This window comes from Mastigoproctus giganteus, chromosome 8 (genome assembly GCF_048544385.1).
Source record: "Mastigoproctus giganteus isolate SK-2022 chromosome 8, ASM4854438v1, whole genome shotgun sequence".
NCBI classification, from domain to species: domain Eukaryota; kingdom Metazoa; phylum Arthropoda; class Arachnida; order Uropygi; family Thelyphonidae; genus Mastigoproctus; species Mastigoproctus giganteus.
The window spans coordinates 145,921,675-145,949,298 of record NC_143582.1 but is presented as its reverse complement, the minus strand read 5'-3'; the positions used below and the strand labels follow the sequence as shown (position 1 = coordinate 145,949,298).

Here is a 27,624-nt window from a genome sequence, read left to right as displayed (position 1 = left end):
TCTTATCAGTGAGCAGAAGAATAAAGGGAGCATAGGCTCCATGAATCCTGCCCAGAAGGGACTATTAGGTGAAACCGAAGGAAGTGATATTGGGACAGAGTCATCCTGCCTGACCCAGCATGAAGATCCCATGCTGGGCAAGATAACCATCACTGGTAACATAGTATATAGTGTACCTAGTGCTTAGGGTCTAGTGGCACTGGTGGTGCCCACAACTCTACAATAATCAAATCATCAGTTCTCTTGTATTAAATACAGTTTCCTGTAAAGGACAGTGTGTGTGTGTGTGTGTGTGTGTGTGTGTGTGTGTGTGTGTGTGTGTGTGTGTGTGTGTGTGTGTGTGTGTGTGTGTGGTTCTGTTGTTTTTTGGCCTCTTAGCTTAGAGACCCCTGGAGCACAACTCACCCCTAATTTCCATTCATGGCACAGGGAGCCAAGTCGGGCCAGGGAGTTCATAATCAGTACTCTAGCTATGCTGACCCTGGGGTCATCTGAGCTTCCCAGGGAGGGCCCAAAAAAAAAAAAGAAAAAAAAAAATTAAAAAGGAGCATGTGGGAATAGTGCAAGAAGGGAAAGATAAGAGAAAGAAAACTGGAGGATGCAGAAGACATCTGCCAAGCAGCAAGGGGGGGCAGCACTGGGGGTATCTCCATCTCCTAGAAAGTAGAGAAGGTAAAGCCACATAGCTGGGGGTGCTGTGTGTTGAGTCGTCACGTCGGCATCTTTGGTTGCTGAGTGGATTCTCCCAGTGTATCCTACCCTGTCAGAGGACAGTTTAGCATAATCCTGCCCTGGTGGCTGCTGGGGTTAGCAAGGTATCAGTGAGTTGTCAGTCAGATCCAGTGGAATGTGAGACCAGGTGGCAGATTTAGTTAAAGATTTGTCTAATCCAGTAGTAGGTCAGTCAGTGGTTATCCGCGGGGAACCAAGTTTGTTATAAGGTCCTAGAGGATATGATATTCGAATCTTGTAAGGCATTTCTCAAACTTGTTCTCCTTGCAAAGAGGTCTTGGACAAATTGGGTGAATGAAAAATAGTAATTTTCCTCATTGATGAAAAGTTGTTCCTGACCATGGGAGCACCTTTTCATCAGGGCAGATGTAGAGCAAATTCTCCCAATCTTCTGTCTATCCACAACTGCAGTGGGGACCTTCAGTTAAGCCTAGTGATACCAATTTCTGTTTAATTGAACCCTGGCTGTAATAAGAAACTTTCTATTTAGTCCCCGGGGAGAACTAGGGTGTTAGTTTCAGGTATACTTCGATTATATCGGGTAGAAACTTTTTGATAATGGCTCTTTTTTTTTTTTTTTTTTTTTTTTCCAGATTCAGTCCACCTTGTCTGCCAAATAAGTAGGAGTTTGTTGGTTAGGCTTTTTCTCTTGTTTAACATTATTTTCCAGATTTATTTTGTGGTCTAGTATAGTTGCTGGTAAATTCCTGATGAGTCTGTAGTGCAGCCCATGGCAAATAACTTCCAGATCCAGGGTAATGATGCCCACCAGGACTTGAAGGACCAAGGTACTAACAGTACGACAAATATGTGTGGTTAATTTTTTCTGATTATGAACTATAATGGCTCTTTACAAAAATATATATTTTTGTGAAGCTTAAAGTCCTTTGCAAGATCACAGATTTGCAGTGACTTAGGAAATTATTCAAATTGTGACAGAGGAACTAATATTTCAAAGTAAGCCAAGAAAGCATCAGAAGCATTGTAATCAATGTATACAATGTCATGGAGACTACTTACTGGCTTTCCGAATAAGCCAGTAAGCTTTATGATATCCCAATTTCAGTCCCCCCAAACTTTTGATCATATCCGCTATATTTCCAAGAGGAAGAGATTACTACCATGGATGGCAAACTATAATATTAATCAGTTGTTTTACATGCAGAAAAGGTCAAATACTTTAGATAAACAGTCTTACATCATACAAAAAAAATTTTAAAAGTGTAAATACATAAATAAAACAGCCTTGTATCACAATTTCAAAGCATGTAAGCGCAGCCTCGTTAATTAATTTTTTTTTACGTTGTTTAGCCTCTGACAGTGATTTGCACAGAGATGTCATAATGTAAGGGTATTTTTTATATTTTAAATATAAACCCTATCAGAATTAAGTTATCAGTATCCTTACTATGTGTTGTCATTCCATAAGTTAAAGAAATATATTGGAATTTCTAAAAAATCTTGGCTCAATAGAGAAATTTTAAAATCATTCCTTAAATCACAAATAAAACTATAGAAATTACCTTCATTTGATGCAGAGACAAGACAAAAATCCTTTATATAGTATAAGCAGATTTAAGTGTTTTTTTCTTTAGGAAAAGTGCTGTAGCCATTACTAAACCTTTTCAAGCTGCTGAATGTGAAGAAAATAAGAAGCACATTTCTGAAAGTAGGAATGAAAGTCCTCCCTCTTATCATTTTAATATTGGACAGTTACCTTCTTGGGCTAAAAAGCAGGTATGATGTATATGTTTTATTTGTTAACAGCAAACAGTTATGTTTGTTTGTTGACACCTTGTTATTAATTATTCTATAATGAAGGATTACAGTTTATTTATTCTATGATACATCATCAAATTTAGATACACCATTTATTTACAGTTTACTGAACATCCCCCATTTTATTACTAGCAATATGCAAATGACATTCTACCCAGCCATAATGGCCACTATTATTAAGTTATCAGCTGGATGAAAACACGATTACTCAAGAATATAACATAATATCACTTACACCAGACCTCTGTCTCTTCTAATTGTTATTGTTATTTGGTTTTTAGGAGCATTAGCAACTAAGGCCATATTGCTCTGGGAATATGCGGTGGTCATTCCCTGACCTTTCCGCATCCTCCGTATTTGGTGGTCATGGGCTCGAACCCCGGTCTAATCAAGAAGCGTGTGCTACGCACTGCTGCTCCTGCCCACCTGGCTATGGAGGCGCCGTCTCTTCTAAAATACAAATGATTAATTAAAAAAACTTTCTCCAAAACCTAACTAAAGCTTTATGAACAGGGCAAGGACATACAAGTGACAGAAGCTTTGTTTTAAAGCTGTGCACATTTATTCATTGGTTTATCCTGTTACTTGTTGAGGGCGACGGTGATGTTATTTTCATGTATACATGTGTATAGTCCAGGGGTGGAGAACTTGCAGCCTTTTGGGATACCATTTGTGGCCTTTTGTCTGTTTCTCTCAAATGCAAAATCCACCTTTTATTTCATGACATAGCACCAAACTCAAAATATTTTTAAGGTAAATTTTATCTATTCTCTGTTTTTATTTATCATTATTCTTCTTATAAAATTTAGTTTACAGCAGGGGTGGGCAACTTTTTTCGTCAGCGGGCCGAATGAAATTTTCGCATCATGATGCGGGCTGGAATAGATTGAACGATTTAATAAAAAAAAATCAGAACCTAAAAAATGTTATATTACTTGAATTACCAAATTATTAATGTATTTTAAAAAAAAATATCTGAATGTCCAATTATCATTGAAAATGCGGCATTCGGCATCAATTTTTTTTTTTTTAATTGGCTTATTTTATGGGCTATAAATTATATTAAATTAAAAATTAATAATTAGAAAAGACATAAAATATCTCGCACCAATATTATTTTTTTCAATAAGAAGTCAAACCCAAAGGAACTTTGTTCGATCGATGCTACAATAATAATCAGGAAATAACTCTTTGACGCTGCGTAGAATCACTTGGTTACTGTTGTACTGGCCGCGATTCCCGATTGAACCGAATTAAGCCGAACGTTTACGGCGAGTGTAGTCAGGTATTTATTTTCTATATTTATGCATTTACCGAGGGGGCCGGATTCAACATCGTCGCGGGCCGGATGTGGCCCGCGGGCCAACTGTTGCCCACCCCTGGTTTACAGTTTAAGTTTAAGGAAATGCAACATGAAAGAATACACAGCTGTTATAGACTCCCTGATTGAAGAATACAATGAAAGGTTTGCTGATTTTGAGAAACATGATCTCACACTGAAACTAGCTTTTCGGCCTCACCTGATTGATGTCTCCAAAGCACATGATGACTTATAGGTGGAATTAATTGAGCTCTCAGAAAACATTCTGAAGTCTATTTGATGCGAAGGATCCTCTTCAAATATGTAAAAATGCTGTTGAATACCCACACCTACGTTAACATGCTCATTGAATGCTATCTTGTTTTGGCAAAACCTACTGTTGTGAATCAACATTTTCATATATGACACAAATTAAAACAAGCTTGAAATCTCAGATGATGGATAATCACTTAGAGGACCAATTAAAACTAAGCTCACCGATGTTGGAACCAAATATCAGACTACTATCTGGCATTAAGCAGTCGCAAAAAAGTCATTAAATGGTTTGTTGTCTAAGTTTGTCCATTTTTAGTTTTGTTATCATTATTGCTAAATGTCTTCGCTAATTTTTTTTGTATAAATTCCTCATACAATAACAGGCTGTAATTAAAATTGTAAATATGCCTACAAAAATATAATTTTTTTTATATATATATTAAATTCTCAACATGTGGCCTAATAGCATCTTGGTTGAATAAAATATGGCCTTCCAACGTAAAAAGGTTCCCCACTCCTGGAATAGTCCATCTCAGTTAAAAAGGTTCCCCACTCCTGGTATGGTCCATCTCAGTTAAATTTTTATGCTCCTTCTGCAGAAAGTATTTCTGCATTATGATGCAAATTATAGGCAACTGACCCAAAAAAAACAGCACTAAATAAAGTATGTTTTTATATATATGAAATGCACAAAGTTGTTTTGAAGAAAACATTGTTATCTATATTTTCTTTTAAAATGTGACTTTTACAAGAAAAGATCCTGATGGATGACTGAGATAAACCCCACCCTTCTTCCTCAAACAGTAAAAGTTAAGATGGCAAACTCAAGTGATAGTGTTTCATTGAAAGGAAGAATTTTATTGGGGAGAGGGCACAAAAAATATTTCAGTTCACCCAGAAGTAATTGTGACAGAAAGATGAAAATTTGTTTTTTGTTTGATACCTTGAAATCTCTGTAACAACCCCACAAATTTTGGTTTCAATCTGAAAATTCATTTTTTTTTTTTTTTTTTGCAGCACTGAATGAAGTGTTACAATGGATAAAGTGGAATATAGATCAGTGATTAGTTCCTTTTTCTGAAAGGGGGAAACACCCAAAACAATTCACAAATAAATGATTGCTGTTTATGGAGAAGACTGCCCAGGTTACAGTGTTGCACATTGGTATAAACAATTCAGATGTGGAATAACCTCAGTGCATGATGAAGAAATTCCAGGATATCCAGCAACTACTGGAACAGAAAAGATTGTTGCAAAAATTGAGGCATTAATCCTGGAAGATTGCTGTATTAGCACCAAAGAACTAGCTGCAGAGCTCCAAATTAATGTAGGGTCTATGGAAAACATCATCCATCAACAGGTACATATGAGTAAAGTGTCTGCTAGATGGTTCCAAGACTTCTGACCCCTTACCAGAAGAAGGAAAGGGCATAGTGTGCACATGAAATTTCAATGTGCCAGGAAAAGCAAGAGGATCACCCCCCCCTAAAAAAAGGCAAAGGTGAAACCAAGTGCTGGCAAGGTGATACTATCAGTTTTTTGGGATCAATAGTGTAGTGTAATATTAACAGATTACTTTGGCATAGTGTAATATTAACAGATTACTTTGGCATAGTGTAATATTAACAGATTACCTTCAAAAGGGCTGTACTATGACAGCAAAGTATTATTTCAACCCCCTCATAATGCTTCATGCTGTTAAAAGAAAAAAAGATGGGGAAGCTGTCAAAAAGGTGTGCGTCTGCTCCACGATAATACCCCTGCACATTCTTCGCATGCTGCAGTGAGTTGTGCCTGTGAATGTGAACTCACATTCACATTCACAGTGAATTGTGCCTGTGAATGTGGGTTCGAAATATTGCCACATCCTGCTTATTCCCCCATCCTTGCACTATCGAATTTCTTCATCTATTCTGCTCTGAAGTCCTTTCTTCATGGAAAACACTTTGCCTTGATGATAATGAGGTGATTTCTGTTGCTGAATCATGGTTTGAAGGACAGTCAGAGGACTACAAAACTAGCCTGTGGAAGTGTATTGAGAGGTGGCAAAAATGTGTCATTTCATCTGGTGACTATGTTGGAAAAGTGTAATACATAGTGTTTGTTTTATCACAATTACTTCTGGGTGAATGCAAACCTTTTTTTGACTTCCCTATGTACAGTCAACTGTTCAAATTATGTTTAGAAATGTGGTAGCCTATTTTGTAAAGGAAAAAGAAAATGGAAGTCCTCTGATAAACATTGTATCCATTTTTGAAAGCACAGGCATTAGGAATTTCTCGAGCAAATATTGCAAAGTATGTAGTGACTGAACATCCATCATTACCAGGAAAAAGAAGACCGAAAAGATGGACAGGTATTACCAGAATGTCAAATTTCAGTAATAATTTAATGTAGCATTAAATAATTTAGTTAAGTTGATTAAAGATAGAAAGATTAAATTCATTGGTAGCTGTACTTCACCACACTGTGTCGTGAAAGATCTTGGATTTGAATGGCAGAAGCATAATAACTGTAAAGTTTTAACTTGGTTTGCAGATATAGCACTTGTCAGAAGATATCTGCAACAAATGAAGCATAATCTTTGATCAAAAAAATCCTTATCTAGTTATTTACTTAGACGAAACATGGATATTTATGCATCCAAAACCAAGGGAGGGTTAGCAAGATGAATCTAGGAGCTGTCTTTTCAAAAATGCAAGTACCAGTGATGGTACACATTTCGTTGTTCTGCATGCTAGTATTGAAAATGGTTGGATTTCAGGTGCAAGTCTGCTGTTTTTCTCAAAACCTTTGTTTTTGAAAAAAACAGCAGAGAAATTACCATGATTCAGTAAATGCTGGGAATTTTTAGCAATGAGTTATAGTCCATCTATTACCCAGTATTCCATAATGAAGCCTACTCATCTTTGATAATGCACACCATCATTCACAGCAAATAAAGATGGCTCCAACAAATTCTTGGAAAAAGTACAGCATTAAATTTCTTATCTGCTGGATGCATTAAAAACAGAACTGTTAAGTATCGTGTGAGAAAATTAAATTGCAGAGACAAAACATTACATGAAAGATGAACTGTAAGAAGGGTACAGCCACAACAAATCAAACAAATGCTATATGGCAAGTAACATTTATTGGTGGTGAGTCTAATGTGTACAGCATGTGAAAGATTTGGAAAATAATTATTGGATCAAAGATGATATGATTCTGCAATCATATCATCTTTTTAATGATTCTGCATTCTTAACTTTTTAATGATTCTGCATTCTTAACTTTTTGACAATTTTAGCTGCATTTTAAATACTCTTTCTCTATGAAATAGTCACCTACAAATTCTTCTGGAAAGTGGCTCTTTTCAGACCAACAAATTTTGGTAAAGAATAACCAGATGTTTCTAACTTTTCATACTTAATTTGTAGTGTTTGTAAACAAGTAATTTATAACAAACATTAATTATCTACTCATCATTATTAAGTATCTGCTCACCCTCTGGAATTTATTTAACACCATTTTTTAGTATGACTTCAATTGAAACAGTTAAAAACAGTACACTGGAAAAATTGTTTTTAAAAGACAGCATATTGTTTAAAAGAAAAAATGCGAAAATTCAGTATTTTAGCTTTTATTACGTATACGGAGAATACGTAATAAAAGCTAAAAACATCTGAACACAGGGTGTTCAGATGTTTTTAACCATATTAAAATGTCATTTTTAATTATATTTAATTTTTTAAATTAAATTAATTGTAGATTCCATAATTTTACTTGCCACAGAGTTGTTAAACGTATGGATTCTGTAGTTACCATTTCACACTTGGAACTACCTTTGTAAATTGGAAAGTCATTTACATATCTCTGGTCTTTTGGGACTTCAGGTGATTCCAAAGGTGCACCTGCTGTAACAGATAGGGGTTTTGCAATTTGTTCTACTGCTTCTCTTAATAAACAACTGTGATAGCCCATTGTATATTTTTTTGTATTTGGGTGATAATTTCTCTTCCAATCCATTTTCAATTTTCAGTGGTAATCTAGTGATCAAAATCACTGAACAAACGATTGGTTATCAGTATCATCTAGTTACTAATACTTGTTACAGTGGTGTGCAGTGACTTTTGGAATAAGGGAAATCACAGTTATTTCCCTTATTCCAACAGTAGTTACAAAAATGGTGGCACCTGGTGTTGATGGGTGCCAAATTTTACTTTTTATTTCTGAAAAAATTTTTGGGTTTTTTGTGAATTCTGCTTGGAATATGCTTGACCTTTTACTAATGGATTGCAAAACTTGTTAAATATAATTTTTTGATGTTATTTATTAAAACTTAATTGCAGAAAAAATTGTTTTTTTTACACTTGCTATTTTGTTCGGCCCCAGGTGCCAAGCGATTGACTGAGCGATTTCTCTTTGTGCTTTCACTGCGACTTTTTGATAGGTGAATTCTGCATTCTCTTTTATGTTCCTCTCTTTGAGAAATACTTTAATTTAGTAGCTCTTGTATCAAAAGTACTGGTAGAGAGCAAGGAAGGAAAGTAACCTTTCTTTATTTTTCACATCTAATAGACTAACTCCCACTAATTTCGCTTGGTCACTCCAAGCACTGCTCCTGCCTCCCCGTGGCGGGGCCGGTAACCTTGGCAGAAAAGTTCATCTGCCAGGGGCTAAAAGGAGCCAAGATGAAACAAAATATGTTTCCTTGTTTAGAACCGACAAGCAGTCGGCTAGACACAGAGCACGAACATGACTCTTCGCAAGCAAAGAGGTTAAAAACCATTTCCCCTGCGACCGAGTTTCCTGCATTTCTAATAATGCATTCATTATCAGAACAGCCTCTTGGTAAGCTATCCCCCTTTCTTATCCAAAAACACTTGGAAAGTATTGCAGGGGCTCCCAAGATGGTTAAGAGATTGCAATCGGGGGACTTACTAGTAGAAACTGTCAACTGCAGGCATTCTGAAAAACTCTTGAAAGTGACAAACTTTGCTAAAATTCCAGTAAAGGTAACTGCCCATGCAACCCTAAATACATCTAAGGGTGTTATATCTAGTTGGGACCTTTTGAATGTGACAGAAGAAGAAATTAAAGAAGAGCTAAATGAACAAAATGTAATTGTTGTCAAAAGAATTATGACTAAAAGGGACAATATACTCACACCCACCAGAAATATCATTCTCACCTTTAGCAGTCCAAATCTGCCCTCATCAGTAAAAGCAGGATATCTACTCTATCGCATTCGTCCTTATATTCCTAATCCGTTGAGATGCTATAAATGCCAAAAGTATGGCCACTCTCAGACGGCATGCAGAGGGAACCCAGCTTGTCCTAACTGTGGATCTTCTGATCACAGTCAAAATGACTGTTCGGCAAAAGAAATGACTTGTCCTAATTGCAAGGGTAACCATCCTGCTTACTCTAAAACATGTGAGAAGTGGAAAATGGAGAAAAAAATTGTAAAATATAAAGTCGAAAACAAAGTTACTTATCAGGAAGCAAGAAAATTAATTGCACCCAGTATATCTAACCGTAGCTATGCCAGTACTGCAAAAAAATTTCAAACAATAGCCACACAAACTGATGTTACTGTTCCATCCAACATATCAATCTCTGACTGGGCTCGAGCTGTTCTTTCTCAGCAGCAGTCCAATATCCAGAAACACACAGACCAAGCAAGTAATACGCCTCTTACGATTCCAGCAAAATCTCCTCATTCGCCAGTGATTGCTACTACTCCAAATAATTCCAGTTCAACTTCAAAGCAGAGTGTTCAGGAAACATTGATGGATCAAGAGTACTCATCTAAACAGGAAGATCTGATTCTTGAAATATTTGCAGAAGAAGAAGAAGAAGATATGGACACAGGTCGACCCACCTTTCCAAAAAGAAATAAACCAAAGCCAGAACGCCACAAGACAGCCAAGTCAGGTACAGCTTCTTCTAAACTCAAATAATGCCTTATATTTTACAGTGGAATTGTAGAGGCTTTAGAGGCAACATTGATGACATTCAGTACTTAATTAGACGCTACTCTCCAGTGGGTTTCTGTCTCCAGGAAACCTATTTAAGTGCTAAAATTTCTGTTTCTATAAAAAACTACTCAGTCTATCGAAGAGATCGGAATACATCTGACTCTGCTCGTGGTGGAGTAGCTATTTTGATTAACTCAAAGATCCCTCCTAGTCAAATCATTCTTCAAACCCAAATTGAAGCCGTTGCTGTGCGTCTGATTGCTGAGATTGCATTTATGCTAGTCTCAGTCTATCTCCCACCACACAATACCTACTCTTATAAAGATATCGAAGAACTTTTAGTACAGATACCCCCCCAATCTGCTTGCTAGGGGATTTCAATGGCCACCACCCTTTATGGGGATCCTCTAAATTAGATAGACAGGGCCGACTGATTGAAACTCTACTAGATAAACAGAACCTTACCATTCTTAACAGTGGTACACACACCCACATACAATTACCTACTGGACAGACCTGCAATCGACCTCTCGATTTGTTCTCCGATACTGTTTCCAGTCATTCAGTGGTCCGCTATGGATGATCCAATGGGAAGTGACCATTTTCCAATTGTCTGTAACCTGCTCACTACACAGTCACCATTAGACCAACCCTGCAGAAAATGGAAATTTTCTAAAGCCAAATGGGACAAATTTCAATCAGCAATAATTCTGGACAAAGAAACTATTCAGCTACAACCTATAGACAAAGTAACTGATTATATCACATCCCGTCTTTTAGTTGCAGCAAAATACTCAATTCCATTATCAAACCCCCAAACCTGACGGCACTTCAACTACTGGTGGAACGAAGAGTGCACAAAAGCAAAGAAGGAAAAAAATAAAGCATTCAATTTATTCCGTCGATTTCCAACGACAGTTAATTTAATTAGCTACAAGAAGTTAAGGGCAAAAGTGTGGTTCATTCACAGGCAAGCCAAGAAAGATTCTTGGACTCGGTTTGCATGTACTATCAACAGAAATACCGACTCCAGATTAATATGGAAGAAAATTAGACAGCTTTCTGGAAAGTTTCCAAACATCCCTTCCCCAATTCTTTCATACAATGGGCAAGAACTCTCTGGTCGTCTAGATATAGCGAATGCCTTGGGTAAAACCTTTGCCCAAGTCTCTGCTGCATCAAATTACACTCCGAAATTCCAAAAAATTAAGACCTCCACTGAACAGAGGCCCATGAACTTTAGAACCTCACTATCACTTCCGTATAATCAGCCTCTTGAATATTGTGAACTTTTGCAAGCCATCAGAACAACACGAAACAGTGCAGCTGGGCCAAAACTTACAAATGCTGCTAGTCTTCTTTAACCGGATCTTCCTGGAAAATATTTATCCAACCTCTTGGCACCATGCTACAGTTTTGCCCTTTTTGAAACCTGGAAAAGATCCTTCCAATCCTAATAGTTACAGGCCAATCTCTCTGTCAAGTTGCCTTGGTAAAATTCTTGAAAAAATGATCCACAGTCGACTCAGCTGGATCATCGAAACTGAACAACTACTGAGTAATTGTCAACATGGCTTTCGCAAAAATAGGTCTTCTCTAGATCTGATGATCAAGGCCGAATCTGAAATTCGCAATGCCTTTGTGAAAAACGAACACCTTGTCATGGTCTCCATTGATATAGAAAAGGCATTCGATACTACCTGGCGGTATGGCATTCTCAGTGACCTACATAATCTTGGTCTACGAGGCAATCTGCCTATATTTATTAGGAACTTCCTTCAGAGCCGTTCTTTCCAGGTTCGATACCAAAACTCCCTTTCTTCTACATTCTTGCAGGAAGAAGGAGTACCACAGGGGTCGGTTTTGAGTGCAACCCTATTTGCCCTTAGAATTGATTCCATTTCAAAAGAACTTCCAAATACTGTAGAAGCCTATCTTTATGCTGATGATCTATCCATTTCTTGCCATTCTCAGAGCATGAGATCTATTGAACGGCAATTGCAAATGTCCCTCAATAAAATTCAAAAATGGGCTGATTTCAATGGATATCGGCTTTCCCATCAGAAAACAGTTGCAATCCACTTTTGTAATCAACGTAAATTACATATAGACCCTGAACTTAGGATATCAAATTCCACCATCCCGATTGCCAACAATATTAGATTCTTGGGATTAATATTAGACAGCAAGTTAAATTTCTTTGAGCACATTAAAGTAATACGTGCTACCTGTCTGAAAAAGCTGAACATGCTAAGAGCTCTATCTGCCCAGTCTTGGGGAGCAGATCGTACAGCTTTGCTGCTCTTATACAGAGCACTGATTAGATCTCGGTTGGATTACGGTGCCCCAGTTTATAATTCTGCCCGAAAGAGTGTATTGCCCTGGCTCGATCCTGTACAACACATGGCACTGAGGATTGCCCTTGGTGCTTATAGGACTTCACCAACCTATAGTCTATATATTGAAGCCCATGAGCCCCCTCTGTACCTCCGCAGAAAAAATGCTACTACTTAAATATGCTGCCAGAATACAAAACTGTTTTCTGCACCCCATCCAACCATATCTCTTTAATCCACCATTTCATAATCTCTATAGAAATAAACCAAATAAAATACGACCAGCAGGCCTACGGCTCCTTGAAATAGCACAAAATTGGAATGTTCCTCTCCAGAGTAGGCAGCACAGAAAGAATTATTCTCACCCACCATGGATTCCATTTCCTCAACCAATCTGCGATGATTATTTTCTCCAATGGGGAAAGAATTGTTTACCGACTTTGAATTTGCAGCAACTCCATTCTAGCCATATTCAAAACTATTTTGACTTCTTACCGATATATACTGATGGTTCCAAAACTCATTCAACTGTTGGAGCAGCAGCAGTGTTTCCCTCTGCTATCATATCAGCCTCTCTTCCACCTGAGTACAGCAGCTTTTCAGTGGAATTATATGCAATTCAATTAGCTCTAGAAAATTTGACTCTTCACCCATCTGCAAAATATTTAATTTACACCGACTCTCTCAGCTCAATTAGAGCAATGCAGAATTTCTCTCATAAGGCTCACCCTATATTAAATCAAATCAAGTATTTGCTGTTGAAAATTGAAGATCGTCAGCAATGAGTGAACTTCTGCTGGATTCCAGCACATTCAGGCATCAAAGGGAACGAGTTGGCTGATATTTCTGCTAAAAATCCATCAACACTAGACTTAACCTCTGTTTTCATTCCTGTTTCTGATTATAATATTATAATTCAAACAGCATACCATGAACAATTGACAAAGCTATGGCATAAACAAACAAATAACAAACTTTTCCAGTTGAAACAGGACCCAAAATTTTGGCCCTCATGCATTCAGACAGTTCGGCGAGAAGAAGTGGTACTCGCACGGATTAGAATAGGACATACTCATCTGACTCACCTCCATCTACTGACAGGCGATGATCCTCCTCATTGTTCACAGTGCTCTGAGAATCTAACAGTCAAACATATTTTGATTGACTGTCCACATTATCAACAACATCGAACTTCAATATTTCATTCTCTGTCTAATTTCCGGGAACGGATAACATTAAATGATATCATTGGTGAAAATGCGAATATTAATGAACTTTTCTGTTATTTGAAACAAATAGGAATGTATAAGCGACTATGATTAGTTTCTGGCATGAAATGAGATTGAACCGCGTTCACATTAATTAATTATTTATTATATCTTTTAAACATACCTATGAATAGGCGCAATATAGCCACAGCAGCTTGTGCGCCATTAAACACCCATACCACACACACACACTCTATTTTGTTTAAAACAAACTTTTATCACTTTAGCTGGGGGGGAAAATCATTATAAACATTTAACTCTTAGTCTCCTTCACTTGTAAGTTTATAAAATCATTTACCCTCTAACTGGGTATGACAAATATCAGTTTCAGAGATAAAATACTAGAAATAGTTGAAAATATTGAACTTCAATATTTTATTCTTAATCCTGATACTATATTGAATAATTTGAACAAAAATATTTCCTTTGAGTTCTTACAAATATTGTAAATTTAATAATGAGCAGCACTTTGCAATTGTTGCACCGGGATATTATTTAACTTTTCATATCCATGTTTAATCCAGAAACTGAACCTATCTTATCTGTAGAAAATAAAGTATCAGGGCAGCATAATGATTTTCTATTCTTCACATATCCACTTCATGTTTTGTATTATTCTTTTGTATTATTTCTCAGCCACTTCATGCTTTTGTATTATTCTAAATGGAATTGCGTGAATTCTTTTGGTTTAAGTTTTTTAATTCCTTGAGATAACATTTAGCATTTTTAGCATTAATAAAGGGACATGATGCAAGAAAGCAAGCTTATATAGCATCAGCCAAAAAAATAACCTTCTCATTTCACCCATTGGGATATCAAACAAGGGGCACCTCCATAGCTAGGTGGGCAGGAGCAACAGTGCATAGCACACGCTTCTTGAATAGACCGGGGTTTGAGCCCGTGACCATCAAATACAGAAAGGTCAGAGAATAACCACCACAGATGTTTATCTACAACTACAATTTAAGCTATCAACTTCTACAACAGCTGGAAGTTTGTTCCAGCAATCAACCACCCGCTGGCTAAAGGCAAACTTCCACACATCTATCCTACAGTTGTCTTTCCTCAATTTGAATTTATGTAAATCCCACTTCAGCACACTGTGATCACTGCCACCTAGTGGTTCCTTTATCTGCAGATTCTTAATGCATGAAGAATCACTACTGATAATCAGATCAAGAGTATTACTCCCTCTAGTTGCCTCCCGAACATGCTGATATAGAAAACAGTCATCCAATAAATCCCCAAAAGCCTTGCTAGTGTGTGCGTGACTAACTCACAAATTCCACTCAATATCTGGGAAATTAAAATCCCCCGTTATAAGTCACTCTGATTTGCTGGTCCACTCTATTTCTCTGTACAGCTGTTTATTATACTCATCAGAGTCATTTTGCTTTCCCAGTGCTTATGTCACACCAAACTGACTTGACACTGCACTGTCCAGCGATGTCAACTGGCTGTACTTATTTAGATTTTATGTGTTTCTTAACTAATAGCATAACCTCTCCTCCCTTTGTATCCTGTCTATCCATCCTGTACACATTGTACTCCCCAACTTCCACTTCTGCATTCCTTATATCTGTGTGATACCACTTGTTTGATTGTTTGTTTGTTATTTGGTTTTTAGGAGCATTAGCAACTAAGGCCATATTGCTCCGGGGATATGCAGTGGTCATTCTCTGACCTTTCCGTATTTGATGGTCACAGGCTCAAACCCCGGTCTAATCAAGAAGTGTGTGCTACGCACTGCTGCCCCTGCCCACCTAGCTACGGAGGTGCTCCTTGTTTGATATCCCAACAATATCTGCCTTTGATGTTTTGGCCAACACCTCAAATTCATCAAATTTATTTACCAAACTCCTAGCATTGGTGTACATGCAAGTATACATGCACCTGCTTCTATTCTTAGCTACCCTAACACAGCCCATGTATATACTTGTTCCGCAATGACTCCTGGCAGTCTCTGGAATCCCCTGCACCTTGTTTTCCAGGCTGCTGCTCATTCCAATAGAAGCAATGTAAGAATCATTGTGATATACACCGATGAGCCAAAACATTAAGACTATCTACCTAACATGATGTTGGTCCTCCACATGCAGCCAAAACAGCTCATACCCGGCAAGGCATGCATGCTAAAAGATTTCTAAATGTGTCTTGTGGTATCTGGTACTAACGTGTAACCAGCAGATCCTTTAACTCCTGTAAGGTCCATGGTTGAGACGCCACAGATTGGAGTTGCTGTTCCAACACAAACCACAGATGCTCGATGGATTGATGTCTGGGGAATTTGGAGGCCAGGGCAATACCTGGAAGTCTTCCTCATGCTCCACAAACCAGTATCAAACAATCCGAGCGGTGTGGCATGACACATTATCCTGCTGAAAGACAGCACCACCAGAGGGGAAGACCATTGCCATGAAAGGGTGCCTGGTCAGCAGTGATGTTTAGGTGTAAGGTATGAGATTTCTTCCATCTCTGTGAGTGAGCTTTGTATCAGGCCAGAGATTTTGAGGTATGTGGGTTATGTGCTATGTAGTGTGCTGTACCCTTTGTTCATCCGGTCAATTAGCTGCCAGGCACCTAGTGGGACCCAACGTTACTACACCTTGCCTCAAAGAGACTGACCGGGTGTACCATTGTTTCTGAAGTACTCTGGCAGGTCCTGCCACTTACTTTCCTGGGATTTCAGTGGCTAGGACCTAAATAAATGGAGGAAAACTATGAAATTAGAGTAGACGCCAGGTACTAACCACAGCTGACCATGAGCGCCCCACCAGCCGTGCCGTTTCAGATATGCTCTGACCCAGTCGTCTGGCCATTACAATTTGGCCTTTGTCAAACTCACTTAAGTCCACTGCCTTTCCCATCTGAAAAACAAGAGTAACACTGATTAACGGAGCTGAGTATCAGGTGATTTTTATACAGTGTCCCAACCCACACATGCATCGTAGTTCACCTGCAGTTGCTTCAATTTGCATAATGACTCACTGGTCATAAGGTTTTGGCTAATTGGTGTATATATATCATGTTGTGATGCATGTGTATATCATATATATAGATATATGATACATGTACCACCACATATACAGCTACCACTTTACCACTTAAATATATAGACTTTTATGACCATCCCTGAAGCAATCCCAGTCATTCTGAAGGAGCTGCTTGTTGCTAATCATTAACTACTGTCAAAATATGTAGTTGATATCTACATATTTTGACTTAAACAGATGAAGGGCTTTCATCACACCTTGGATCCATTCATTGACACCAGTTAAGAAAATGATAAACAGCAATGGTCTCAGTTCTGATCCTTGGGGAATCCCAATTCTGATGTTATCCCAGTCTGAAATATAACCATTAATCGTAGTCCTCCTCTTCTCCTACAGTCACTCTGTGATCTATCTAAGAATCTTGCTATTGATAGAAACATATTCCAACTTATATAATTACCTCTTGTGTGGGACTGAGTCAAGTGCTTTGCTTTGATAAAATCCAAATAAACAATGTTGAAATTAATTCTCACATCCAGCTCAACTGCCAAAATACCCAGATTAGTTAAATATGATTTTCCCTACCACTAAAGTCAGACTGACCAGTCTGTAGCTATTGTTGTTTGTACTGCTTTTATGTATTGGTAATATATTGGCACTTCCCGAATCCAAAGAAATCTCTTCAGAGTCCAAATGCCCCCAAAGTTTCCATGCACTTCCTTGCTGCTTCCCTCAAAACTGTTGTGTGTATATGCCATCAACTCCAGGAGCCTTACAAGTCAACCCAGGGGGCTCACATCTGGTGAGTATGGGCTTGGCACACCCGGGGTCCTGAGCTGGATATCATCATTCTTCAGTGAAGCAGCAGGATATCTTAAAAGCTGAACATCTTAAAGCTTGAGAATGTGATTCACCAATGTTTGTTCTTCTTCTTTTGCAATAATAATAATAATAATATATTATATTGACCACCCCATTGGCTTGTTTCCATCATAAAATTATGAGTATCTACAGATGAATGATAGGCTTTCCACTGATTACAATCCAGACTAGTCTACATCTCTAGTTTTCTGAAGAATACTATTTCCTAGGTTGATATAATTGTGAAACTAACTTTCAAACAAGTACAGTTGTCATCTGACATGTCAAGAATTACAGTCGATTCTGATACGTTCCAACACTCCAGGCTAATATAACTAGAACCCAATACTAGTCCTGTAATTCACGTCTCCAACCAGGTTCAGATGTTATTTCTAAAACTTAAATCAAATTTACAATAGCCAAAATCATTAGTTTGACATTTACAGCCTTTTCTGTGTGTGCCTTGCTCTGTTTCATTTTGGAACTCTTCTCTGAACTCTCCTCCACACAGAAAAAGATGACAGAAAGCACATTAGAAATGTAGAAAGAATATTCATCCATCTTCCTACATGCCTGCTGTATCATTATATACCATTGTATTATTTTGGCTCTTATCTTGAATACTATTTGCCAAATTTCATGGCCTTCTTTCCGAGAGACTATTCTGCTATCCATCCTTTTGCATCATCACCTGGACCCATCATCTCAGTGAGTGATGTGTACTTTTTCGCATTATCATGTACTGTATTTCATTTCATTTATATTTAATATTAATCTTTCCATTAAAAGTAACACTTTTTTTTTTTTTTTTTTTTTTTTCAGATGACAGAAGAATTCAAAGCATCTCCAGAATTAGAAAAAGCAATGACATTGCCTCTTCAGCCACGTGGCCGTTGGGCACAGAGATTAGATGGACAAGCTCTAGTTGTGAGATCTTATCTTGATTCAGATTCTGTGATTCCTGTTCCTAACATTCAAGGTTTGTAAACTTTAAAAGATCTTTTATTTTTCTGTTAATGTTTATGAATATTAATTGTAGTTAATGTTGTGTAATATTATAAAATCAATCAGTAGTCATAAAAAAATTAGTAAACCTTTACTTAATCTATAGAAAACCAGCAATCTGATCAAGCTACAGTCCAGTATACCATTGCAGAATCAAGGAGTGCTTTTGATGTTAGAGGAGAAATAATAAGCCACTCAAAACAGGTTTGTTTATTTCTTTTACTTTTTAATATGCAAATAAATAAATTTGATACCTGATTAAGTCAAAAGTTCTGTTGTCATTATGCAGTCTTATAGTTGAACAACCAAATAGCTAAAATATAATTGCACTAATATATGATATAATGCTTTAAATCTTATTGTGTGAAATTGTCACACACTGAATGAGATTTTTTTTTCCCCCCACATAATGAGATTTAAAACTGATTGTGTGGAATTGTCACACATTGGGATTCATCTGATGGCTGTTTTGCTTCTTGGAATCAGAAGTAGCCCACATTACTTTATATATTCATTAACTTACTGTTGATATAATCAGAAAGTTATTTATGCTTCCTATACAAATAAATAAATAAATTTAACATAAATTTAGTCAACAGTTATTTATTTACTTTATTGTTATTTTTTCACTTTACTTTCTAAACTCTATATATTACTTCTTTCAGCTGTCTTTTATAGGCCACTTTGTTTACATCACAGATTCTTTTCACAAAAGCAAATTTAATATTCTTGCCTTATACAATATTGAAATATGAACAGTGACCTAATCATTATTGGGTTTTGTGGCTCTAGATAACTGCCTTAATCCACTAGGGTGTGAACTTTGTGGAGTGGCAGAACACTTTTTATTAATTTTGTATGGTACTTTCATGGGAATACTGATTTTAACTTAGAGGTACAGAATAATGTTGAGAAAAGCTGTAAGTTAGGATTAAATTTGAAAGTCATGATAAGAGGGAATACATGATGAGAGTCTTGTCAGTCAGTTCAGCCTCTTGGAAAGAATGTGCAAGGCTCAAAGTGGAGAATTGTTCTCATCATGATCTATAGTTGTTAATGGGAAATATTGTTTTCACAGGGATTAGATAGACTCAAATAGAAACACTGCTTTCAAGGCAGTGTTTATTGGCAGTTTAATGGCAATCACAAGCAAAGGTGAAACAGATTCTTGCACTACTTTTGTTGAGACATGCAGAATTTTGGAAAGCAAGGAATGGAGTATTATAAGGCCTGCTTGGTGTGGGGGGGGGATCCTTATTGGGCAAGCAAATATATGCTCTTAGCAACACTATCGCAGCCCATATATTTGCTTACAGGACAAACAAATATATGGGCTGTGTTAGGGTTACTAAGTTCAAAATTAGGTACACTTACCTTTTTGTACACTAATGCTAAGAGTATAGTAAATAAATTCGATGAATTTGAAATATTGGTCCAGTCTTCAAATGTGCTGATGATATAGAATGATACCACTCATAGGAATGGAGAAATTTAATATAGGGAGTACAATTTGTACAGAAAGGACAGGTTGGGGGGGGGGGAGAGAGAGAGAGAGAGAGAGAGAGAGAGAGAGAGAGAGAGAGAGAGAGAGAGAGAGAGAGAGAGAGAGAGAGAGAGAGAGAGAGATTATCTCTCTTTGTTAAGAAACATATAGAATCTAGGCACCCAGTTGATGTTGGTGGTCAGTTTGGTAACAACTAATAAGGCAGTGGGGAAACAAAAAATAAGAGAAAGAATGTATTATATGTCAAATGGATGTGATTATATAAGCAACTATAGTCAAATAGAATAGGCCAATAAATCAGGATGTCTTATAATGGGGAAAGATTTTAACTTTCCTTATGTTGGCTGGAACTTGTGGATTGGTCATTCACACAGCAGCATTTTTTTTGGATTTATTGGAAGATTGCTTTCACCAGCATGTCAGAAAGGCAACAAGAGCAAGCAATTCTCTTGATCTGATTATCAAGCAGTGAAAATCTTCAGATAAGGGTGTTTTTTTTTTTTTTTTTTTTTTTTTTTAGGAGCATTAGCAACTAAGGCCATATTGCTCCGGGGATTTGCGGTGGTCATTCCCTAACCTTTCCGCATCCTCCGTATTTGGTGGCTCATGGGCTCGAACCTCGGTTTAATCAAGAAGTGTGTGTGCTACGCACTGTTGCTCTTGCCCACCTGGCTACGGATGTGCCCTTCAGATAAGGGAACCACTAGGTGGCAGTAATCATAGTGTATTGATGTGGAATTTTCAGAAGGATGTAACTGCTGTCAAGAGTAAAGGGAAGGGATATTGCTTATTGTAATGGTATCAGACAGTATTTAAATTCATTTCAATGTGACTAACTGGTGATGTTAATAGTCACAAATTCTAAGTAGGAAGGGATGAGTAATGTAATAATAGAAGCTCTACTAAGCCTTCTGTACCAAATAAAAGATATTTTAAAGATCTATGCATAAATGGTTATCAGATGAACCGATTATACTAGTGGTAGAGAAGAAAAATGCACAGAATGATTGTAAATTATCAGTGGATACAGACGCCTACAGTAAGTATAAACTAGTCTGCAATCAACTCGCATATAGGAGTTAGGCAAACTTAGGTAGATTACAAGAAGTCTTTGGCTGAGAATATGAAGAAAATCAGAGGATTCTTTGCTTACAAGATGTTGCAATAAAGTTCTTGGACTGGTGCTGGTGCAGTCATGTTCAATGAGTTTGAAAATAAGCAGAAGTGGTATGTTGTAGTTCACACTTCCTCCAATAGATGGTGGTACAGAGATTGTCTAGTAGGCTGACAGGTTGCAGTAACAACCAGTTTCATTAATAGCGTTAATGTTGTTCCGTGTCACAGTTTTGCAAATGGAGCAATGAACAAATACCAAATTTTGCTTTAAACTGGGAAAATCTGAAACAGAAACATATGAAATATTAAAAACTGTTTATTATGATGAAACATTAAGTCATACCAATGTGTGTGAATAGCATAAGCATTTCAAAGATAGACATGAGGATGTTTGTGATGACCCAAGAAGTGAGCATCTGTCAACCTCCTAAAATGAGAACAGAGTTGCAAAAGTTCAGGAAATTGTGATAGGAGATTGTCGTTTGACCATTAGAAATGGCTGATGAATTGGATATGAATAAGGAGCCTATTCATCAAATTCTGTATGAAGATTTAAGGAAAAGGAAAGTTCATGAAACTTTTGTGCTGCACAGTCTTATGGATGAGCAGAAGCAACAAAGAGTGTCATCATGTGAAGTCTTCATCCAGACTTGTCAAGACAATCCTAATGTACTCAACTGTATTGTCATTGGAGATGAGTGTTGGGTGTTTCAATATGACTCAAAAATGAAGTGTCAGAGCATGCAGTGGACTTCAAAATCATCATCAAGGCCCAAAAGGTTTTGTTTACAGAAGTCCAGTATTGGTACAATGCTGATCATGTTTTTCAACAAACAGGATGTAATTCACAAAGAATTTTTACCTGAAGAGGAGAGAGAGAGAGAGAGAGAGAGAGAGAGAGAGAGAGAGAGAGAGAGAGAGAGAGAGATTCTATTTTCTACCTACAAGTTCTTCAAAGACTATACAATATATTGAAGCACATTTCCCAGGTGAGACCACAATTTCGAGAGAAAGGCAGTTAGTTCTTATTTGTATGACAATGCCCTGTCCATCCTGTACTTGTGCAAGGCATTTTTGATGAAACATGCTATTGTATAGCCCAACCATCCACCCTACTCTCCTGATCTAGCACCAGCAGACTTCTTCCTCTTTCCCAAGGTGAAAATTGCCCTTAAAGGAAAGAGATTTCAGGGTGTTGAAGACATAAAGAAAAACGTGACTGCCAAACTGAATATCATCTCTTTGGATGCCTTCACTGACTCTTTTCAGAAACATTTAGAATGATGTAATAAGTGTGCATTCAATCAGATGGTGATTACTTTAAATAAAAAAAAAAACCATTTTTGAGCTCATTTTAGTGCACCAGTTGGAGAACTTCATTGCCACACCTTGTATGCTAACACTAGGAAGGAAAAATGATGAATGACCTTGTTTCACTAGATATGAATGGCATTAATTGTTGGTGAACCTGTTCATTACTGATAAACTGAATAAATATTTTGCCTCTATATTCACGTGTGAAGAAGTTTTTAAGGTAGGGATACCAAAGGCAAATAAAATTCTAACTGGAAGCTAAATTATTTTGTGATAATGATAACAGAGAAGAAAATGGAAGAAAAATTTCTGAAGATTTGGACTGACAGAATCTATGCAATTATATTAAAAGAAGCAGCCAAAGAGATAAGTAAAGCTGTAGGGACCTCCCCCTGAATCCTACCCTTGGATTCAGGGGGGGGGATCCCTACAGATGGGAGATGTGCAAATGTTCACAAAAGGAGGTGTGGGATCAAAGGGCAAAGCAAGTAATCCAAACATCTAAGCCTAACCTTTGTTCCAAGAAAAAAAATGGAGTCACTGGTTAAAAAAATAATGGAGGCTCATCTTCACAAAAATGCAGCTATGTGGCGATCACAAAATGGATTTAAAAAATTTTTTTTTGCATCTGATTAATTGCTGTGGCTTTGTGGCCTGATGTTATTAGTGAGCCCTAGAGGGTTTGATGTTGGACACCTTACAGTTTTCAGTATTTCCTAGCAGGAAATACTGAAAACTAAAGAATATTGATAACTTAACAGATATTGATAATGGAATACCAAGTTTAATGTCTATATTTGCTGATACAAAGGTTGGTAGGATTGGCCAAGAAGCATAATTAAGGTTTAACATTGATAAAAGAAAGTCACTGCATTTGCATAGCAATAATTTCAGAATGATATACCACAATTAAGGAAGTGAATAACTGAGGTTGCCAATTTGCAATTGGTAACATCATCAGTTAGTTCCACTTAAAAGAATTTAAAAACTGTCTAAGACCATTGTAGTTGCCCTTATAAAGCAATATCCCTTTCCCTTACCCATGACAGTAGTTATATCTTTAAGTATATCCCATATCAATATATTATGATCACTGCTACTTTCTCTTGTTGCTTCTCTGACATGCTGCTGAAAAAAACCATCACACAATAAATCCAAAAAATTTTTGCTGCTGTGTGATTGACCAACCTACAAATTCTAGTCAATATCTGAAAATTCACTTAAAGTCCCCCATTTTAAAACATTCTGATCTACTGGCCCACTCTATTTGTCTATGAAGTTAGCATTAGTAGCGGCATATGATGCAAGAAAGCAAGCTTATATAGCATCAGCCAAAAAAAAAAAAAAACCCTTCTTGTTTCACCCATCCATATACCCAAATCTAGTTCAGCCTTGAATTTATTTAATCTGTCAACTTCTGCAACAACAGATAGAAGTTTGTTCCAACAATCAGCCACCCACTGGCTAAAGGCAAATTTCTGCACATCTATTCTACAACTGGTTTTCCTCAATTTGAATTTATGCTGCCTCAGGTACAGAATCTGAGGAAGAGGAAGAATCCCATCAGCATTGAGCTTGCTGATGGGATTAAAAGAAGCAGGCCTTATACACTTCAATCAGATCACCTCGCATCAGATCTATTCTCCAGACGCTGCTATTGGCAGAACTTAAGCCTTTCTTGGTAACAACAACCCTTCGTTCCACTCACTAATCTCATTGCCCTTCTCTGTACTCGCTCCAGCAGCTCTACATCTTTCCTAAAATGAAGCTGCTGATATTTTGTAATTTTATTAATGACTTCACACAGATTGTTCATTTAACTACCAGAATTCCAGACAATCCTACATACACAGCCATTGCTACTGATCTTCTTCTCACAAACAACCTGTCCAAGTACTCAGTCAAGGGTGGTTCTCTAGGCACCTTGGGTCACAAATTAGTGATGGTCTCTTCTCCAGTAGAGCTTTTCTCTTGTGGCCATTCTCAGCCTTATGTTGTTTGGTATAGCAAGAATGCAAAATGGGATGATCTGTGAGATTTCTATTCTTCTTTTATGTAGTTTGATTACTATTTCAAATCTTCTGATATCAACATTTGCTCAGATCGTGTCAGTGAAACTATTCTTGTAGGATGAAATCCTTTATTCCACACTTCACCTTAAAATATCTTCTTTTATCTAAAAATTGGTTTTCTAATATGTGTGCTAAGACTGTTCACATAAGAATGTTGCATATCGCAATTAATCTCCAGGTTCATTTGCTGCTTACACCAAAGCTCACAACAATTGTAAAGCGATTACTAATCAGTCCAAACTATTTTTTGAACAGGCTAAAATTAGGAAACTTGTTTCTTTCCCAAACTGCAATTGAGCATTCTGGTCTTTTGCGAAAATATTGGTTACATTTTTGCCCATTTGTACTCCCACTTCTGGTAAAACCTGATGGTTCAACTGCCACCTTAACTAAAGATAAAGTTGACCTGCTAGCATCCTACTTTTCTTCTAACTCTTGTATTGATGATCTTGGTAAATCACCCTCCACCATTCCCAGAACATTCCACTCAATGTCTCCTATGGTCTTCTTCAAAAGGATGTCAGAAGAATTTTGAACAGTCTTGATACTAAGAAAGCTACAGGTCCTGATAATATTTCTTCAATTCTCAAAACCTGTGACCCTGAACTTACTCCATTTTACACTTTCTTATTCCACTGGTGTTTTTCCTTCTGCTTGGAAATTTTATTATATCCAGCCAGTTCCTGAAAATAGTAAAAAAAACTCTCATCATCCCTCCCATCCAATTATCAACCCACTTACTTCTACTCTTCCTAGAATGATGGAGAAATCCATTAAATGCCAACAGGTAAACTATCTCTAAACCTCCCACCTGACCAGTGATCGCCAGTATGGATTCCTTCAGTATTAATCCACTGGTGATATAATGGCTTATGTTGCCCATCTGTGAACAAACTCAATGGAAAAGTTTAGTGAAACTGATTTATTGTGGTTGTCTGTCCAGTTCATACTGCAAATGCTGAGTGGAATTAAGGTTGGAGTTCTTAGCCGGCCATTCCAGTTGTGGAATATCATATCATATTGTTTTCTTCAAATAAAGTCATCATACCTTGTGCTTTATGGTAGTGAGCAATGTTCTTTGAAACATGTGTGGCCCTTCAGTGTAAAATTTTATCAGTGCAGAAAGCAAAGCATTCTTGAGAATATTGTAGTAGGAAGTTCCATTCATTGTACCATCTACAAAAGTTGGTGGTCCCTTGCTCTGCCGCGAAAAGCATCCCTCTGCCATTGTAATTATTTAATATCAGGACAGTGCAGCACATGTGGAAGCAGTCTCCTGATTGTTGTAAGACTTAGATTTATTTCATTAAATTAAAACAGCATATATTATAATTTATTGTAAGTAATATTGAATCTCATAACATGACTGTCATAACATCAAGATCAGCACTCATTCTACTTGATTAAAGAGGCATGCAGTTGCAAGATTCTCAAACATTTTCCCCTTTTCTCAGGAGACCAGATATGGTTTTTACCACTTCCAGCCTTCATTAAGCAAACTAGTTGAATTGTAATTGGTGATGAGAGGCATCCTCTGCTTACTATTGCTTAGTGCCAGAGGGGCTCAGACATTCTCATTTTGAGATAAATGTTGAACTACCTGAATTTACTAACTTTCCAGCAGTGTGGAGGGGCAAAGCAGAGGATTTGGTTTTCTTCTCTAAATGGCTGGACTTTTTTACTTTGCATAGTGAAATTTTTGAGCTAAGATCATGTGCTTTAGTGTCTAAGAACATAGCAGATATTAACAAAAATATAAACTCAAACATTTATTTCCAGATAATCTCATAGATTTTAGAGTGATGCAGGAGTGATACAGTATTATAATTTGGGATAGGTATATTTGTTTATTTGTGGTTATTTATTTATTTATGGTTATGATTAAACTTATGGGGCTTAGGGGGGAATGGCATTCCATGTGTTATCAGACACTAAGTCTAAAACACTGATGGATCCAATATCTTTCTATTTTAGAAGATTTAGGAGAAGTCCGGTTGGCTTGCCTCTCCAAAATCCACTCATGCACACCTTCTCATTGGTAAGCCCTGTTACGTCACTTTGGTGACAACGAACATGTAGAGTGGTTCTCTTCAAAATGCCTGGTCAGCATGAAGGGGAAAAGACCACATTCTCCAGCACTTTATTAAATACGACAACATGATGAAACAAATGCCCTCAGTCCCCAGCGGCTTTCACTCTCCCTCTTATGGTAATAAAAGGATCAGAGTGGAAGCAGAGGGTGCAAAGAATCTCTAGGTACGACCAGGCTACCATGCACAGAAACTGAACTTGGCCTTTTACAATGTAAGATTACCCATCGGTGAAGATAGGATATTAGAGTTGGAAAAGGAATTAGAAAATGTGAATTGAAATGGCATCGACTTGGCTGAAAGAAGAAGAAATGAATCACAAGTTTATCAAGTGGAAATCTACTGTACACCAATGGAAACAGTGAAAAGAGTGAAGGTGGAGTTGGCTTTCTGGTCCATAAAGATATTAAAAACAACATTTTGGAATTCAAAAGTACATCAAGGGTATCAAGACTACTACACAGGATTTCTAAGGGGTACAAACTAAAAGTTATAATAATATATGCACCAACATCGAGTCATGATGATGAAGAGGTTGAAGAAATGTACATCAAAATTGAGAGACTTATAGATGAACAGAAAACTCACTACACCATCATTATGGGGGACTTGAATGCTAAGGTCGGAAAGAGACAAAACAGCACAGAAATGGAAACTATAGGAAATTTTGGAATTGATAAAACAAATGAAAGAGGTGAAAAACTTTGGAATTTGCAGAATTTTGAGGAATGTCAGTAATGAACACTTTTTTTGAAGAAAAGGGTGAACAGAAAGTGGACACGGAATCCAAATTGGATTAACAACTAATGAAATTGACTTCATCCTCACTAACAGAAGATATATTGTGAAGATGTTACCATCCTGAACAAAGTAAATGTTGGAAATGATCACAGAATGGTAAGATGCACACTTGATATAGATGTAAGAAAATAAACAGTCTCAAGAAAATAAACAGTCTCAAGTAAATAATACGAAGATAACAGAAGAGGAGAAAGAGTACTATATGTACTGAATC

The 27,624-nt window shown here is 37.2% G+C and overlaps 1 protein-coding gene across 1 annotated transcript in view; it reads left to right on the top strand.

The window, feature by feature from the left end:
* LOC150081900 (mitogen-activated protein kinase-binding protein 1-like) overlaps nt 1-27,624 on the top strand; it is a 470,343-nt gene that overhangs the window by 297,937 nt on the left and 144,782 nt on the right. The window contains exons 19-21 of the mRNA XM_090378972.1: nt 2,328-2,469; nt 18,331-18,487; nt 18,620-18,717. Of these exons, the coding sequence (XP_090235098.1) occupies nt 2,328-2,469; nt 18,331-18,487; nt 18,620-18,717 (397 nt within the window). The remainder of the gene's footprint in view (nt 1-2,327; nt 2,470-18,330; nt 18,488-18,619; nt 18,718-27,624) is intronic.